The sequence below is a fragment of the Manis javanica genome, chromosome 8 (assembly GCF_040802235.1).
Source record: "Manis javanica isolate MJ-LG chromosome 8, MJ_LKY, whole genome shotgun sequence".
NCBI classification, from domain to species: domain Eukaryota; kingdom Metazoa; phylum Chordata; class Mammalia; order Pholidota; family Manidae; genus Manis; species Manis javanica.
The window spans coordinates 108,354,308-108,374,468 of NC_133163.1; the positions used below are offsets into that span (position 1 = coordinate 108,354,308).

The following is a 20,161-nucleotide window of genomic DNA, read 5'->3' on the forward strand; positions in this document are numbered from 1 at the left end:
TATTAAGTGGGCTCCTATATTTTAAATCTCATTTCATTAATGTAAGAATTATACTCAAATTGTTCCTTTGATTTGGGTATATAAGAAAGCAAGATGCCCTTTAAGGTCTCATGAAACTTTAAATATTAAAGTCTCCATTAAAGTAAGTATAGCATTTCTATTTCCAGCTAAAATATTGACTACCCCAGGCTTAAAAGTTAAAACCTACCATGTTATGATTAGAGTCCAACAACTCTAAAAAAGTTGTTCTATTTTACAAAATATTCTTATTTCACACTCGTAGTCCTCCATATTTTTTTCCCATTGAAAATCTGTTCATTACAGTATTTAATGAGGTTTTAGAGAACTATTGTAGTTTACCAAGAGGTGTCACTTTCTTTAACATTTTCTAAACTTTAACACATTTGTTAAACATTTATTTCTTAAACTTGAGGCTTCAGGTAATGTAATCTTACATTTATTTGTTGTTTGAAATTCCATCTACTTAGAATAATGGATATATTAATTTTGTCTATTCAGAATGGTAGAAGCAATCACTCAGATACCATGTAACATAGCAAGTCTATGCACAAATACCTTCTTCTTCCATTAATGATTCCTTTCACTCTTATAGTTTTTTCTTTCTAGCTAACTATGATTAAGCACTTCAGAAACATTGAGGTAATATTTCACTATTTTTTCCTAAAGCAAAGCCAGCCAGCACAAGCCTCTCCATCAAGTGGAAGACAATCTGGGAATAATGAACGTAAACGAAAGGAACCTCGAGAAAAAGAGAAAGAGAAAGAAAAGGACAAAAATAGCTGTGTCATTTTGTAATAAGCATTGGATTCTTTGGGAACCATCTATCTATCTTGAGAAACAAAACAACAGGAGGAAAGGAAGAAAAACCGATAAATACCGTCTGTGCCTGATTTCCTAATGGATTTGTTCATGTTTTTCAGGGGAAAGGTTGTTACTTAGTCACAATCAGACTTTTACAAGTCACACAGTACACTTTATGAGCTGGAGTTTGATGTTACAAGTTGGAAATGCTGTGTGTTGTCATTCATGAAAAATACTGCACTTGTAGCCAAATAAGCAAATCACAGCAAATTTTGTGTCATAGTGACATTCATAACTCACATCAGTTAGTAAGCTATTTTATCTTCTGTTCTAACAATGAGTGGAAGTAGTTGATTTTGTCTGATTCCTTCCTGAAATCTAAATATTAGCACAGTAGTTTCTGAAATTAATTTTTACAATACTAAATTATGATCTAATCCACAAGAAACCATGGGATTAATAAAGGGGTTTAAAAAAAAAGAAGAAACAAAAATAATAGGAATAAACAACTCTTAATGATATATTAGACTAGTTCAGCCCTTGAGCAGCTTTATGTTTCTTTAGGAATGTACATTTTAGGTATTATCTTGAGAACTGATAATGGAGTTAATCCAAATAATTAAATTTGGATTTAATTTAGATAGAAAAAAATATTTGTTTTTCTTTTCCAATAGCAAAAAAATTATGCAACACTAATATCGTATCAAAAACAGATACAGATGTTAATGACTTTGTAGTTTTGTGCAATTTTGAAGAATTTTGAAATCTTTAATATAGGTAACTTGTACCACAGTTACTATTTATTGACTGTGATAAGTAAGTGTAAGGAGGAAACCACAGTGGATCCTAGGCCTTGTAAATATAGGGATGTAGAAAAGCAGATAGTTCAGTGTCTACCTTTTTCTAGCATTACCTTGAACCTTAAAATTTAAATCATGTTTATTTGCTAGAAAATTAAGTATACTTATTAAAGCCAACAATAAAGCACATTTCTGAAAGGAAGTTAGAGATAATCTGAGTCTAGTGGAAAAGCATTAATAAAAATCTGTTTGAGAACAGTAAGAATTTGAGGAGTTTATGTAAAAGCAATCAGATTTTTTTAACTTATGGGAACCAAATAAACTTATAACATCTTTAGTGTTTATAGGATTCAGAAAGATTATTTATTGAACTTTATTATGAAGCAACACATATTTTCCTGTATTTCTAGATATAGTTTGAAAAACTATCCTTAATAGTCCTTTTATATCCTTTATATTTAAAAGTTTGTTTTAGTCATTTTTGAAAAGACTGTTGCTGCTGCAAGTAGTTATGTGATTTACATTCTAAGCTCCAGTAGATTTGAAGAGCATCTTTATCTAACTTGTGCATCTGCTTGGAGAATGTTTTTGTGGTCTGGGGAGACAATAGACTACAAAAAAATGTGGTCTAGGTTTTTTAAGCTATGTCTTTAACATTCTCCATGATCCAAGACCAGTTATAGGATGAGTCTATATGTAAAAAGTAAAGTCTTATTTATGAAAGGAATTATTCTAAGGGAAAAATTAAAATCCAGGGTCAAGCTATATCTTCTATGTCCTTCTGTATTGCATGTCTGTTTATCTTATACCATTTGTTATTCCTTCAAATTTTCTATGTTAGCATGATAAATCATCAGAGAACCTGTTTGGGGTATAATACTTTGATACAAAATATTTCATGAGTTTCTTGATAATAACCCAGAATATGCATACATTGGTAAAGTAATTAAATGTACTACAAAATCATCTGTTGGCTCAGACAAGTTGATCTTAATCCAGGTTTACTCTTGATATCACTGCTGGTGGAGGGAGGAAACTCAAACCTCAGGGTTCGTATTTCCCAGAACAGATAGTAGTGACAGTGCATTATATTTTAATATGAAAAACAAAACAATAAATCCCGAGAAGTTTTTAAAGCATGTTTGAGGCATATTTTTCCATAATTATTATCTATTTATTGCCCTTGAAAAATGTATGTATAGAAGTTACTCTTCTGTTACTTGTTACTATCTTCTTAATTTGTTCCAAAGATTATACTGCCACTCTGCATTCCCCCTGAAAGAAAAACAAACTCAGAACCAGCAGTGCTGCTATCAAATACATAGATACCAATGTATACTGATAAGAAATAACTAAAAAATGTAATGTGTTTATTAATTCAGCCTTTTTCTATTTAATATTTCCAAGTTAGCCTTTCTTACATTCCTGAAATTCAGTTTGATATACCAAGAGTAATAATGATAAAGTGTTCACTTTGATTACTGTGGGGAAAAAATTAAACATTGAATTCTATTTAAACAACTTCTCAGATATACTGGTTTCCCACCATTGAAGGTTATAAAGAATTTAGAGCTATCATGTCTTTGTTTTCTTATATTTTAGTTAAGGCAATGAATTACATATTCAGACATTTCATTGCTGGTTTGGGTACATTGGAATTTGATAATGCTATATTAACATCTTTTCTTCACAGCATTTTATAATACTTGAAAATTGTTATATGTACACTGCTAGCAGAAGTTGGAGCTTAAGCATTTTTGTTTTTAATATTTATAGGCTAGATTGGGGGAAATTTACATCACGCAATCACCATTAGAGCTAGCAAAAGAGTTACATGAATGAATGGATATGGTCACTGCACTTCCTTGTGCTTTCACGGCCTATTCCTTAAGGTTAGTGACCAGTCTTTGTTAACAATATGAACATTTTTCTCTGTGTCTAATCCCACTGAATCAATAGTGCTGTGATTTACAATAGGTTATCAACACTTACAAGTACATGTGTATGTGTGTGTGTGTGTTTGAAGCAAGGATCCTATCTAACTTATATTAGATTCTCAAAGGAATGTGGGAACTTTACCTCAAATTTAAGAATAACTATTTTAAGAATACACACTAAGTAGCTGGAGGCAGCTAAAATGGACATTGGCTGCTTCCTATAATATGCTGGCCACTGTGCTTAGTTTAGGTAAAGTAACTTCTTCCATGTTTCAAGGCTCAGGTTAGTAGTTGAATGATCATGCCTTGGAATATATCTTGTTTTATTGTCTCACGTTTCCAGTACTTGACTACTAATCCCACGTTATGTCTCAGTTCTTCCTCATGCCTCCTGATCTGCACTTAAGTAAGCAAGTCAGCATCAGAGATCAGTTGACTGAACCCAACATGAACCATTTCGTATTTGCATAAATCCTTAACATTTTGTTTTCAGTGAATCCCAACTCAGTTCACTAAGAGAAGATCTCAAGAGGAAAAGGGACTAGAAGTCAAACAGATGTTTGAGGAAAGGACTGTTGGGGTCCCAATATTAATGTTGGCATATGAAGCAGATACTTGTAAAATGCTGCTGGAGAAAAAGCAAGGGCAAGAATTTCTAGAATTATCCTCAAACAGTATCACTTATTTAAAAATTTTCTTGAAAAGCAAAAAGCAAATTGATCACACTTCACTTAACTTTCCTATTCAATGTACCAATTATTTTTAAATAGGATAGAAAGCTTAGGGACTTTACCTATCACACAGTACTTTGGCATACATCTTTAAACTGTAATTATAAACTTACCAATGTTTGATAAAATAAGGTGGAGACATTAAAGATAGTATAAAATTTGTATTTTAAGGAGTGGAAATATGAAATTCTGAATCACTTTATGTCTAAATCCAGGCTTCTGTCTTTGAGGGCAAACTTTCTGTGCCTCAGTTTACTCTAAATATGTAAAGAATGTTCAATTTTTTAGTGCTTTGCACTTCTGAATAAAGGACATAGTAAAAGGCCAGAGTATTAAGTAATCATAAATACTACACATCTTTTGTTCTTGAATGTGCATATTTTTTTTGGGCAATGACAGTATTTCTTTAGTTTTTTTAATGGTATCAACATTTGCAGAATTGTCTTGTCTTTGAGTATGTCATAATCTCAACAGTGTCAACAATTCCTAAATTGTATTTTACAGTTGATTTTGTGTTCTGTTGACTGTGCAGTCAAAATCAAGAGCACTTTTGAACTATAAAAGCATTAGAAAATGATTTTTTTCCCAGTATCTTCCATATATCTAAATATATTATTTCTCTTTGCCTTTTCTTCCCTGGAACAAAGTATGGTGGTATCAGTTACCAATACATATGTGTAGACTTTTTGCATGGATGGAATTCATTTAGGTCTCTCAAATACTGTCATTTTTAGGTTTGTTTAAATTATTTGTTTGTTAACCAAGTGTAAATGTTACTTGATTATGTATAATTAAATTCCTTTTAGAAAGTTAATGAAAATTGACTCATCAGAATCAAGAGTTCTTAGGTTCCCTGGTAATGTAATGTATTTTTTTTCTTTTTAAATCAATGTTCAATACTTCTAGAGCTGTTGAGAAAACATAAAGAATTGAGGTTTCTCTTTAAAACAAACTAAAATTTTAAATTGGAGGCTTTCTGAACAAAATTAATTGTAAAAACAGAGATAATGGAGTCTGAGGGATAAATTTTAGGACCCTCATAAGTTTAACATATTTTGAAGATATATCTTAATTTAATTCTCTTGCTTAACCCCTGTTTTGCTGTTACAGAGTTTAGTAAGTTGTGATATACATACATTTTTACATGAAAGATTCTAGTTTCCAATTTCACTTTTTTCATCTCAGAAAAGTTAAACTCAAAAAATAGGGCAAAAGTCTTCAACTATTGCCTCAGGTTCAGCTTTGTCCTCTTGCCCTGAGAAAAGATGAGATTTACATTTGTTTGCTTATAAAATATTTTTTAGGGCGTAGTACTATCCCAGATTAAGGTTCGAAATACCATGGTAAAAACACAAAGCCTAAAGCTTCAGACCACAGATTTAAAGAACAAAAAACGGAATTATTATTGTATATTATATCCCTACTTCACCTAATAATTAATTTTAAGAGTTTTTTCAAACCTTAATAATTTTTCATCATTAACTTGAAAAACTTTATATCCATCCTCACTGGAATGTCCACTCTGAGAGGGAGGGATAACTCATAAATTACCCACAGGGATAACTCATATGATACACAAAGCAAAATTCTTCTAAGGGTGATCCTGACTTCTCTGTCTCTAGTAGTTAACAGCTTTAAAGAGGAAGTCAGGAAACTGAAATGCCCATTTAAATTCCCAAATCAGTGACCTGTCCAAATGGGTATTGTAGCTGAAATACCCTACAGACTACTTTTAACTAAAGATATGTCCTGTGTGTCTCTCAATTTTATCAGGTTTTGCTGTTCTTTTTTCTATCTTAGTTAAATTCAATAACCATTTTTTCCCCAGAGTGCATAGGATATCTCAGCTTTGTGGATTTTTAAAGATGAGAATTTGAAAAGCTTCCAGTGGTTGTTGGTAGAAGGCTATCTTCCTCATTAAAATGACAACTATTATTATCACAGATCTGCAGAAGTAGGACAATATGGTAGAAAATTGACATTTAAGTGCTGCACAACAGTCAGCAAAAGGCATAATCTTCACTTGTGAAACTTCAGAGGAACCCTGAAAGTCATATCCTAAAGTTAGTGCATGTGAATCTTTTTCCTTGAATTGCGCAGAATAATTGGATTGTGGCACATATTTGGGGAGTAACAAATAAAATGGTATGATGACTGCATAGAAAGTGACCTTGAAATACAGCAAGAAGAAACAAGTACTCTTCTTTATTGTCAGACTCCACTTTATTGTCAGACTATTTGGGTCAGGAAGTTGCTATGATATATCACACAATATGTCAGGCCAAGACTGGCCAATTGAAATAGTTTTCAGAGTTTAAACATTAAGTCTACTTATAAGTACCTATTGTTTTCTCCTCCTTGCCGACCTTAATGTCCATTCCACTTCTGAAATGATCTGTTTTGCTTTATCACCAGCTATAATTCCAGTTTAAGAGAAATAGCAACCCTAGAAGTTGATAGGAAAGAGCATTAAATACATTTTTTTAATAAAGACACCTAAAGGCATCTACCAAGCTCAGAATTGAGATGATTCTATGAAAGAAAATTGTTTTAAGTACTAATTACGCTAAAATTATTTAATTCTAAAATCTATGTCTTTAAAAAGTGTCAGAAGTTTGACTTTCAGATGATAGTCTTAAAAAAGGCTTATTAAACAAATGGAAAAGTATAAAGTATTTCTAACAATTATTCAGTATTATTCAACATTTAATTTCATGTTTGTTATTGTACCACAAGAATAGCGTCATTCTTGGATTAAAATGTTGAATTTTTTGTTAATATACTTAAAACTGTAACTAGTGATAACACCCTTACTATTTTTTATTATAGATTATATTTTATTTCAATAAACTTTGATATTTAGACCAGTCTTTCTGCTATGTATATTCATCTCATGAAGCTATTTCTTACAAATCTACGATGAATAAGGAAATGGGGAATTGACATACTGATTCACATTTACCTATGATTAGCTCTTAGGATGTTTGAACCCACTCTTAATAAAGACAGAACTTTCCCCCCCAAAGGCAGTTAACAAAGAAACAATGAACTTTGTACACCATGCAACAGTTAACTACCTGGTCCCAATGACCGATTTGTTCTATCTGATACTCATGTCCTCTCGGAGGACTACATTGGAAGGAACTAAGAAAGGATCATTTTCTATTTACACCTAGCCAATCCTAATGTGAATTTTGTTTCTGTCCAACAATTTAATGTCTGAACCAGCTAATATCTGACGTTCTTCTGTGAAAACTTTCTTAGTTCCGAGCCTCTGGGCAGAGTTACTCATCCCAGAGTTCGCTGGCCGCCTCTCCCAGCGCTGCAGCTAGACTGTGAACCCTTTAAGGACAAGGATCATGTCTTGTCTTGATTTTTCTGGGCACATTACATCATCAGTGGCATTTTAAATGAATTCAAATATCTGTTTAGATGTTTTTTTTAAATGCCTGTATTGTATGGTTACTGCTTGCCTCTCCTTTAAGTAAGTTGGGTTATTGAATCAGTTTTCTCCTTGAGCATAAAACTTACACAGATAAAGGACACTAAAATCCTTCATTTTTTATGTCCCACCCCCCACAACCCTGCCATCTGATCTTCTCTGGGTATCATCCTGTGTCCTCCTGGAGCAAATAGAAGAACACCTGGGGAACAGCCGGGCTCTCCAAAACTGAGGTGAACAGGATTGTTCTTCCCCCAGTTCATACCCTGCTTATAAGGTCTCTTTCCTCACTATATATTATATGAAGTAGGGACCTTTTAATTTGTTGGGGCTCAGATTTGAAGCCAAGTAGTCTGACTCCACAGAGGCCCCAGCACTCACAGATATATCTGGAAGGGGACAGACTAAGTCTAAGCCAGGCCCGTGTTCCAATTCTGACTGGACTTGACACAAGTCACATCTGTCTTAAGCCCTGCAGCCATCTCCAAAATCAGGCATACTGGCCTTTTTTGTACTCTCTAGTTTTTAGAGCAACTTAATTCTGCACAGCCTATCTTCTCATCTCTAAAATGGAATAATTTCTACCTCTTAAAATTATTGTGAAGATTAAAGATAATATATATAAAGTGCCATACACATGGTAAGTACTCGATAAATTGTAACAGATTATTAATAACAGACTAGGGATAGCTTTTTTTTTCTTTAAACAAGCCAATAACTTTACATGAGAATAAACTTTAAGGAGATTTAAAAAGGCCACTTAAGCCTTATGGAAGTAAACATTTTTCTATTCTCTTCAATTATAATGCTGATCCTACCATAAGGGCTGAGCTAACCTGGAGTGAAAATGTGGAACAAACAAAGCTTTAGAATACATAAAATAATAAAATTATGAATTCCAGATATAACTTTGGAAACTGTGGCATGTTCTTCTTGGAGACTAGTTTACTTATTTATTAAGAATAATGTATACCAGGAGACCCAGAAAGCTAGGCTTAATAGTAAGGATCATATTTGAACGGTCAATGATCCTGGACTTAAAGCTGTGGCATTGAATTTTAAAAGTAAGCACAAGAGAAGTCAAGATCATAAGACCAAGAAAATCAGCCAGGCTAAAATCAGCACTTTCAACAACGTCAAAGTGAGATAGGGAAGAAAAATAATAATTTTTCTTTTGCCCTTTTAAGTTTTCAGGTGGGGTCCCTGTAACAGAAGGCAGATTAAAAACAAAAATTTATTCACATGTATGCCTCATGTACGCAAGGGAGATAGGGAAAAATGAGTAACTCTTATTTAGAGGTGGCTTACAACTCAGGCTTAAATACCATTTCAACTAAAGAAGTAAGAAGTGTGCGTGGCAGGCCAGTTATGGGGAGTTAACCACAGTAAACAAGAGAAAGGTTTGTTACACAGATTTGTCTTTTAAGTTGGTGCCTTCTCCATTGATAAGATTCTCTTAAGATTTAGTCTTTCTGACAAAGGAAGATTTCCTTTGTAGATTTCCATTATAAAAGGGAAATTTCTATTCTGTTTTCAGAGCTTCTCCTGTATCTGCTGTTTCTCAAAATAATTAGCTCAAAATTATACTTATGTCCAAAAGACATATTTTAGGGGGGTATAGTCTGTTACCTTCAGTCAACTGAGGAAAAAAGGCTGACAGAATTCTTCATCCTTTTGAGGACTTCGCTTCAGTCTGTCAACCTTATTAAACAAGTTGCTATATATAAGTGGTGATAATGTGAATAAAATATAGTAGCTTCCAAATCCTGGTGTTCCACTGAATGTCCCAGTCCTTGAAACAGGGAACTAACCCATTACTAATGATGATTATAACAATACTCCCCATTTTTTGGGATATTACTGTGTATCAAACATTGTGCTGTTTATATTCTTATCTTTACTTAATCCTCACAGCGATTTTAGGAGGTTGACACTTATAGTTAAGGAAGCAGAAACTTGAAAGATTAAACAACTTGCAAAAGATCACTGTTAGTGGCAAAGTTGAAATTTAAAACCAAATCTAATTCCAAAACCCATTCTCTGACTTCAAAATAATGGAAGTATTCACACACTTACATGCCATTCTTGCTTTCTTTGATGTGGATAATAGTCATTAGTCCTCCTACACTTGAGTATCGGTTTAAGATGTAGGCTACATTTGACATAATTGGAAACAACACAGGGAGGCTACAGGAAATCTTTTAAAATAAGATTCTGGGACTAAGTACTTGAAACCTCACCTCATCAGTGTTTTGTTCCATTGGGGTATTAATGGGGTACAGCAATCTCCCATTAAAAGATCAAATATTGTGGTTTAAAATTTTCTGAAACTTATGTTTCTGTGCTTTTGATTTACCAAAAGAATAGTTTCACTCAAGCTGACAAAGTGCATCTTTCCAAGAGGTAGTTTATTCTGATGATAGGATTTAGAGGGGAAATTAAAATGTGCATTGTTTGTATTTATCAAACTTTTAGATTTAGTTCTCTTCATCAACTTTTAGATTTAGTTCTCTTCATAAATATTTCATTCAACAAAAACCACACATATTGGCATGCCTAATATGTTCCTTTTTCAACCACTTGTTATATTTTTGAAATGTTCATCTACATTTCTGGTATCTGATCAAAATTTCAAACCTGTGATCATTAAGATTTGCTCGTCTTGCTAGATGTGTTATGGTGTTAGTTCTTATAGTTAGGTTTGTGACCCATTTCAAGTTAATTTTCCTTTTTTTAATTTTATACATTGACATGTGATGTTGTATAAGTTTATAGAGTGTATGGCATGTTACTTTGATACAATTACATATTTCACATGATTGCCTATGTAACTATCACATGACATAATTATAGCACATTATTGTCTATATTTATGATACTGTGTATTAGATCTCAGTGGCTTATTTACTACTCGTAACAAGTTTGTACTCATAAAAACTATCAGTCTTATCCCCATCCTCTAGTAACCACCATTTTACTCCCCTAATAATCACTATTTTAGCTTTTTTAGATTCCACATATAAGTTTATTAAGGGTTTTTATCATGATGAGAGACTGTAGTTTATCAAATGCTTTTTCTGTGTCTATTAAAATGATTATGTGTTTTTTATCTTTCATTTTATTGATGTGATGTATGACATATTTTAATTTGTGTATGTTGAACCATCCTTGCATCCCAGGGATAAATTCCATTGGTCATGGTGTATAACCCTTTTGAATATGTTCTTGAATTTTGTTTCCTAATACTTTGTTGAGAATTTCTACATCTATGTTCATCAGTGAGATTGGTCTAGTTTTGTTTTCTTGCAGTGACCTTTTCTGCTCTTGGTGTCAAGGTAATGTTGGCTTATAGAATGAGTTTGGAAATGTCCCTTTGTCCTTGATAGGTTGGAAGGGTTTAAATATTTGGTAGAATTCTCTAGTAAAGCAGTCTGGTCCTAGAGTTTTCTGTGCTGGGAGTGTTTTTGATTACTGATTCAATCTCTTTATTCTTTATTGGGCTGTTCAGATTTTCTATTTCTTGATTCAGTCTTGATACATTGTTTATAAAATGTATCAATTTTTCCTAGGTTATGGAATTAGTTGGCACATAATGGTTCATAGTAGTCTCTTATGCTTTGTAGTATAAGTTGTAATGTCTCTTTCATTTCTAATTTTATCTGAATCTTCTGTTTTCTTAGTGTAGCTAAAGTTTGTCAATGTTTTTTCATCTTCTCAAAGAAACAGCTATTTCATTGATCCTTTCTGTAGTTTTTCTGGTCTCTCATTTACTTCCACTCTGATTTTTATTTCTTCTGCTAACTTTGAGCTTAACTTGTTCCTTTTTCTCGTCCTTTGAGGTATAAAATTAGGTTGTTTGAGATCTTCCTAATTTCTTAATAGATACACTTATTATAAATGCTTTCCTCAGAACTGCTTTTGCCCACAATATTTAGCATATCTTTTTCATTTTCATTTGTTTCAAGATAATTTTTAAATCCATTTTGAATTCTTCTTTGATCCAATGGTTGTTAAGAAGTGTGTTTGGTTAGTTTCTACACATTTGTAGATCTTCTTACTTTCTTTTTGTTGATTTCTAGTTTCATATCATTGTGGTCAAACAAGACAGCTGGTGTGAATCAGTCTTCTTAAATGAAGATCTGTTTTGTGGTCTATGGTATGATCTCTCCTGGGCAGTGTTCCATGTGCACTTGACAAAAATGCATATACTGCTGCTATTGGATGGAATGTTCTGTAGATGTATTTTAAGTCCATGTGTTCTAAGGTGCAGTTTAATTCCAATGTTTCCTTGTTGATTTTCTGTCTGAATGATCTATCCATTGCTGATAATGGGGTATTGAAGTGCCCTATAATTATTGTATCATCTACTTCTCTCTTAATATCTGTTATTGCTTAATATATTCTGGTGTTTGGGTGCTGGGAATGTATGTATTCAGGAGTGTTATATCTTCTTGACATGTTGACCCCTTCATCATATAATGACCTTTATCTCTCGTCACCCTTTTTGATCTGAAGTCTATCTTGTTTGAACGGAGTGTGGCTATGCTGCCTTCTTTCCATCTCTGTTTCCTTGGAACATCATCTACCACCCTTCACTTTGAGCCTCTGGGTGACTTAGAGCTGAAATGAGTCTCCTCCAGGCAGCATATAGTTGAGTCTTGTTTTTATTGTCCATTCAGCCACTCTGTGCCTTTTGATTGGTGAATTCAATCCATTTACATTTAGGTTGGTTATTGAAATGTAAGGATTTACTACTGATATTTTCTCTTTTACCTTCTGGTTATTTTATCCCTTCATTGTTTCCTTTTCCTTCTGTTTCTGTCTAGTTTTAAGTCAGTGGTTTTCCATGGTGATTTGCTCAATCTCTCCTTTTTTATCTTTCATGTCTCTGCTCTAATTTTTGCTTTGTGGTTACCATGAAGTTTATAAAAAATATCTCATATAGAAAGCTGCTTTTTTTACTGCTGAGAGCAATTTCTTTATCGTCCTATAAGGGTTCCATTATTTTACACTTCCCCTTTATAATTTTGATGTCACAAATTATCTTTTTTTATGCTGTGATTTTGATACCAAGTTGTAGCTATGGTTATTTTTAGTGCCCTCTTCCTTTAACCTTTATGCTGTAGTTAAGAAGTTCATGTACTATTCTTAAAAAGATTTACAGTATTCTAAATCTGTCACCTTAATCAGCGTTTTGTGTATTTTCATCTGTTTGTTCCAGCTTGAGCTTCTTTCAATATTTATTGTAAGGCAGGTCTGGTCATGCTTTTGTCCCTCCCTCAGCTTTTGTCTGTCTGGAAATGCCTCTATTTCTTCTTCATATCTGAAGGATAACTGCCAAATAGAGTATTCTTGACTGGCAGTTTTTATCTTTCAATATGCCACTCTGTCCTTGCCTGTAGAGTTTCTGCTGAGAAATCTGCTGATAGCCTAATGGGTGGTATCTTTGTAAAGTTACTGGGGGTGTTTTTTCCCCTAGCTTTAAATTCTTTAAAATTCTTTATTGTTGACTTTTGACCGTTTTAATATAATGTGTCTTCAAGGTCTTTTTGCATAGAGATAAAAATGTTGTCTCTTAGCTTTGTGGATTTGTATATCCAGTTCCTTCCCCAGGATCGGGAGGTTCCCAGCTGTCACTGGAATGCAGTATTTGCTCCCTTCTCTCTCTCTTCTTTCCCTGGGACACCATTATTCTTATGTTGGCTTTTATAATGGAGTAAGAAACTTATTGTCGTTTCACTTTTCAAAAATCTTAGTTCTCTTCTCTTTCACCTAAATCATTTCTATATTTCTCCCCTTAAGCTGATCAGTTCTCTTTTCCGTATGATCCAGTCTATTTACAATACATTCAAATGCATTCTTCATCTCATTTTTTGAGTCCTTCAGCTTCAGAATTTCAAGTCGGGTTTTCCATCCCTTTGGTAAGGAACTCCTTCTGTTCTCTAAGTTTATTCCTGAGATCACTGCATTATCTTTCTGAGTTTTCTTGTAGCTCATTGAATTTCTCTGTAACAGTAGTTTAAATTCTTTATGTTAAGTTTCAATATTCCATGCCTTTGGGCTCAGGTACAGGACAATTGTCATTTTCTTTTTGTGATACCATATTGCTATGGTTTTTCATGCTGCTTGATGAGAAGTGCCCCTGCCACACGGCATTTGAAGTGGAGAACACCTTGTTCAGGCAAGGCTTTGTTTACTTTGGTTCCTGCAGTTCTAACAGGGAGTTAGGAACTTTCCCTTTATTTTCCAGAAGGTGGTGCTATAGCAAAGCTTTTTATGTCTCTTTGCAGAGCTCACCGCTAAGGTTGGGAGTGCACGCGTTAAAAAAAGAAGTAAAGGTCCGGGGGAGTGTATTTTAGCACGTGAGGCTTTGGGTATGCCCACAGCCCAGTCGGTGGGTCCAAGGTGTCGGGGGAGCACCAGAGAGCCACGGGCGGGCCTCTTGCCTCCTGGGGTGGACAGCAGGGTAGTTTCCTTCAGCTCCCTGTCCACGTTCCTTTCCCTCCCCTCAGTCACTGTGCTTTCTCTTCGGAGACAGCAACTTGTTCCCCAGTTTCAGCTCACATGGCCAGGTAGAGCCCCACTCACTGCCTTCAGACCCTCCACGTCCTCTGCCAGCAAGGTCCTGCCGGCTTGCTGCTGGGCCCCCACTGCCTTCTCTGGGGCCACCGCTTCCCTTGCTCTGCTGCCTCCTCCGTGACTCCAATCTACCCACCTCTGGGTGCATAGACGGATGGATCACTCTGATGTCCAGGGATGCTCTGCAGAGGCCCCCCTTTTTTTCCCCCTAGTAATGGTTAGTTCCAGTTTTTATTCCGATTAGTTTTAAATGAAAAGGAGAGAAAAAGAGGAAACTTCACATCACGGCGATGCTGATGTCCCACAGTTCATTTTTCTCTATGGTGTGAGGTAAAGATCAAGATTCATTTTTTGCGTATGGCTATTTCATTATTTGAGCCCTATTTGTTGAAAAGATTATCTTTTCCTCATTTCATTGTATAGGTATCTGTCTAAGTTAACCATAAGTGTGGGGGCTTTTGTTTTCTGGGTTCCACTTCATAAAGAAAATGAAAAGGCAAGCTAAAGACTGAAAGAATATTGCCAAAACCAAATATTGACAAAGGACTGAATTAATATATAAAGAACTCTTAAAACTCAGTAAGAATGAAAAAAAAAAATTGGCAAAAGTTTGAACAAACACACACCAAAGAAAATAAACAGATGGCAAATAAAAACATAAGATGCCCAGCATCTTTAGTCATTGGGAAATACACATTAAAACCATAAAGAGATACCATGACACACCCACTAGAATAACTAAAATTGTTTTAAATTGATAATACCAAGTACTGGTAAAGATGTGAGACAACTGGAAGTCTCACAGTGCTGATGTGAATATGAAACAATACAATTACTTGGATATAATTACTCAATATAATTACTTGAATTAAAACCAGTCTGGCAGTTTCTACAAAAGTTAAACATGCATCTACCATATGACCCACCTGTTCCACACTCAGGTATTTACCCAAGAGAAGTGAAAGCATATGTGCACACAAAGATTTGTATGCAAATATCCAGCGTAACTTCATTTGAAAGAGCTTAAAATTAAAAGTAACCCAAATGTCCGTTCCCAGGTAAATGCATACATACACTGGGGTTTATCTATACAATTAAGTACCATTCATCAATATAAGGGAGTTAACTATTGATACTTGTAACAACATGGAGGAACCTCTAAGTATGGTGAGTAAAAGAAGCCAGAGAAAAATGAGTCTATACTTATGATTCCACTCAATATAAAATTCTAGAAAATGCAAACCAATCTATAGGGTCTAAAGTACATCAGTAGTTATCTGGGGACGAAATGTGAATGGATGGATTACAAAGTGCATAAGGAAACATTTTGGGAATGACTGATATGTTCATTTTGATTATTGTGATGGTTTCGCTGGAGATACATACTTTTACGTCAAAATCTATCAACTGCTTAAGTGCAATTTATTGTGTCATATTCATCAATAAAGGATGAAGTAACAAAGTTCACACTTGTCCCACATATGACTAGAAAACTGGATAAAACACATAAAAGAACCATTTCAAACAATGGACAAGAGACAGTGCTGAACTGTTACACCTGAGAGAAGTGAAATAAGTGAAGTAAACTCTATGATTGCTTCATCTTTTTGCCTGGACAGTGTTCCTAAGAAGAGTGCAGGGAGGGGAACTTCAATCACAGCCAAACAAGCTGATATGAAAAGAAAGGGACTGGCGTTCAGACAGACGGAGCAGCTGGAAGTTGCAGGACAGATTTCCAGAGAGAAGGGAGTTATGCAGAAAAACCTCCAAGTAAGTGCCCTTCGGGCTTTGTTTAGTATTGGGGCAAACATGCAAAAGCTGACTCGTGAGATTGAGCAAAAAAAAGTATAGACTTTTTAAAATGAACAATTCCCAGAATTATGCAAGCCAAGAAATTCAAGTTTCAACCAGTCAAGGCAGAGAATTCTGGACGATTCACTAGGGCATTCATTGTTATCCACAAAAAGGCCACTCCATAGTCGATGATTGAATTATCCTTTAGTGAAATTTCTAGATCGGCCATAACAAAGCCTATAAACAATGCTCAAGTTCATGAAACTGATCAACAAATAAATGCCTTATACTCCTAGAAGGAAGACAATAAAATCCAGACATTTAACAATATAGCATTGAAAATGTCCAGCATCCTATAAAAAATTATTAGACTTGCCAAAGACTAAGAAAATGTGACCCCTAGCTAGGAGAAAATTCAAATAAAAGAAATGATAGGAGATGTTAAATTAGTAGACTTAGATATTATATTCATATGTTTAAAGGCAAATATGAACATAATGAGAGAAATCAAACATATTTTAAAAAACCAGATAGAACTTTTAAGAGATTAAAAAAAAAGATAAAATATTCACAGGGTAAGAATTAGAGTGGATTAGACATTGCAGACAAAGAAAGGACTGACTGATAAACGGGAAAACACAAAGACTAAATTGATGAAAAAAAGAACAAGTTCAGTGACTTGCGAGGCAACATTAACTTAGAATATACATGTAAATGAAGGCTCAGAAGAAGAGTAGAGAGTGTAGAAAAACTATAGGAAGAAAACCAGCCAAAATTTTCCTATTTGATTTTTAAAAATTAGAGTCAAGAAGTTCGACAAACCACAAGAAACATAAACACCAACAAAGATCATAGTGAAAATGAAAACCAGTGATAGAAAACCTTAGAGCAAACAGGAAGACTCATGGAGGGGAGAAGGGAGGGATATCGCATCCTTGCACCCCAGCCTCTCAATACCTGCTGAGGTTACCTGATTGCTTGAATGACACAACACCCTCAGACAGTGTGCTTGGGCCTTGGCAAGTGCCAGCACATAACCAGTGCCCAGGGCCTGTTACTTTGGACAAGGGGCTCACTGCGTTCTCCCAAAGAGAGGCTCCTATAGCTCTAAGTCCCAACCTGGATCCCTCAGAGTTGGACTTGGAAGTCTTGGAAGGAAAGGCAGCCACCTAGGAGCAGGCCATGACCCTCCCCTCCCTTTTCCTGTAACTGCCTAGGATGTTGGCACTATGAGTCACGAGGCAGAGATGGAAACTGAAAGCTGGGGCTTCTTCCACTCAGGAAAAGGCAGCTGTGTAGCAGAGGAGTTCCCACCCATCAACCTCTGCGCTGTGGGGCCAGCACTCTTCTGTGGCAGTGCAACAGAAACCCTAACGCTCAGAGCTATAGGGGAAACACTGCTGGCACCCCTGTGTACAGCAAAAGCATTAATTCAAACCTAACTTATGTCCGCGGTCCTTAAACCATTGAATCATTGTTATGAGGGAGGTCCTTCACCCTAACAGTACTGCTCCAAGGTCTCTAGAGGAAAAAAATACATAAATATGAACAGGCTAAAGAACCACCCCCCCCAAGCTATCCAGTGAGGGAGGGAAGAAGGGAGGGGAGGATGGAGGAGGAGAGGGAGGGAGGAAGGCAAAGAAGCCTGAATACAGGAGAAGCTAACAAAATAAATGAATAGACAAAGACAACACACACACTGAAATAAAGTTCATAATTTGAGCCAACTGGAAATCAAAAAATTATGTGAAGAGTTTATATAACTAAAAGATAAAAAAGGCACCAACAAGTGCGTCTGGAGCACATAGGTTCTGAATTAACATTTACTAAAATGCAGTAACTGGCAAAACCTTGCAGACTTCATACTTGACTCAAATAACAGTTATACCTGGAGAGCTCACTCAGTTTGAACACGGTGCCCCAATAATCTTAGGAGTAACTAAATATGAAATAAAGGAAAAACAGGTCTGCCTCAGTGTAACTATAGCTTTCCCTAACTTTCATTCTCAAAATACACAGAAGGCATTCAACTGAATCAGTATCTTCCCAATAGGTTCCAGGCAGCCAATTTAATGAAACATAATGGTCCCTTCAAATAACTTCTTTTTGAACTCAAGTCTACACACAAACCCCTAAGTGGGTCTCTGTCTTGCCACATGTGTTAATCTCTCTTACTTTAAGATCCTTGGATAATGAACACCTTATGCCAATTATTAAAACAAACAAACTCTGGGGTCCTTTCCTATCCTTAAAGAGGGCATGTCTTGCCCCTATGTATATGAAGACTCATTTATGTATGAGGCCCTTTAATAACGTCTCCCTGCATCTTCGTGGATTTTCAATTCCATCCCCATCCCATTAGGGCAGGAGGCTAGATTGAAGGTGCAAAGACTGTCCATTAGACGGTCTGTTAGGCCAGGCACCTGCCCGTCTGATATGGGATCCATTTGAGCCTCACCTTCCACTCCTCAAGAAGCCTTCCTCAATATCCAGATCATAAAGGAGAGGATAATTCTGGGCACAGGCACCAGTCCCTTCAAGGAAAGAAAGATTGGTTGGCCGGGGCCATTCCCACAGACAGTGTGGACTACGAAGAAGGGAGAAAGAAAATTCCACTTCATGAATGAAAATCATATGCAGAGGTAATCATAAAATCAAGAACATATGCTGGAATGATGGAACTAGACAGTCCCTTCTTGCTAACACAGGCTGGGGGAAAATCCCCATCAGGCACCACACCAGCCTGTCCGCTGCAGCCGCACCCAGTGCCATCGGCTGCTGGTCTGTCGCCTTTGCTCTGGGGACCCACACTGGTTTGCAGACCAGAGACCCCAACCCTCCCAGTCATTGTTTTAGTCGAACGTTGCAAACCTTGAGACTCACATGCCATTGAGTGTGGCTAATGTGAGCACTGTGGCCCAAAAGCCACGCCAGTTCACTGGCCAACTATCAGCCCAGCACATCAGCCCAGCACATAAAACAAAAGGCCCATGATAACTGGCTGAACTGGAGAGCCTGCTTATAGCTTAATGCTGAGCTCCAACCACCTCAGCCACTCATATTTTGATTGGCAAACAAACCGACACTGTACTAACAACACACACCTAAATCAGGCTGTAAGATTTAACAACTATTCATTGCACAACCCTGCTCATTGCCCACTGGGGCTAAACTTTGGACAGTTGGGAGTTTTTTCATTTGGCCACCCTCCGCGGGGGGTTTCACTGTGCGGTTGTGTCCTGGCACTCCACCCAGTGATGGCAGTACCACGGAGGCCGGCACCACTTCTGCTAACTGCACCCACAAAGCCCCTTACGAGGTATTTGCAAATCAAGCTCCCAGACCCAACACTGCCTTCAAAGCCTGCAAGCGCTCTGTTTGGGGATAATACCACGTGGAAGGGCGTAGGTTTACACCTGCTGACACGCGAAACAAACAAAAATAATTTTAAAAATTCATCATAGCATATTTTATTAGTTTTGTGAATATAAAATTAAAGCACTTATAGTTAGAATTAGTGACTTTAAAAGGATTTAAATCTTGCATCAAATTCTCAGGATTTTAACTTTTTCCCCCCTCTTTAATTTTCTAATTTCTACTCTTAAAAAACCCCCAAAACAAAGCAAAACAAAACAACGCCACAATCCGCATCAGTCTGAGTGGGCAGCCACTTGGGGAGGATACACCAGTCCCACAGGCCAGACCGCATATTCTGAAGCCCAGGAGTTAGCGCTGCAGACGATGCTGCCTCAGACACCATCGCTGCTGTCTGAGATCTTAGCATTGGAGGGGTCTTGGTCCCCCGCCCCAGAAATGACTGCAGCCCGCATGGAGAGTGGCCATTGTCCAAGCAGTGCCCACCGGCTGCCTCTCCAGGGGCACTAACAGTCATTCACTGCTCTTCCTTTTTTTTATGTATTACGGATTTGATTTTGTTTCCTGAGGGCACTGGTTCCTTAGCGCATAATACTAGTGTATGCCTGGCTCTCTACCAATATGTGCACCCTTACACTCCCATGCCTAATGAGAAATCGTCTGGAGCTTACCACTATCTGT

The 20,161-nt window shown here is 36.2% G+C and overlaps 1 protein-coding gene across 1 annotated transcript in view; it reads left to right on the top strand.

Annotated features, from left to right (window-relative positions):
- Window positions 1-7,157, top strand: part of MINDY2 (MINDY lysine 48 deubiquitinase 2) — a 71,774-nt gene extending 64,617 nt beyond the window's left edge. The window contains exon 9 of the mRNA XM_073211908.1: window positions 688-7,157. Coding sequence (XP_073068009.1) covers window positions 688-816 — 129 coding nt within the window. The 3' untranslated portion in view covers window positions 817-7,157. The remainder of the gene's footprint in view (window positions 1-687) is intronic.
- The last annotated feature ends 13,004 nt before the right edge of the window (window positions 7,158-20,161 follow it).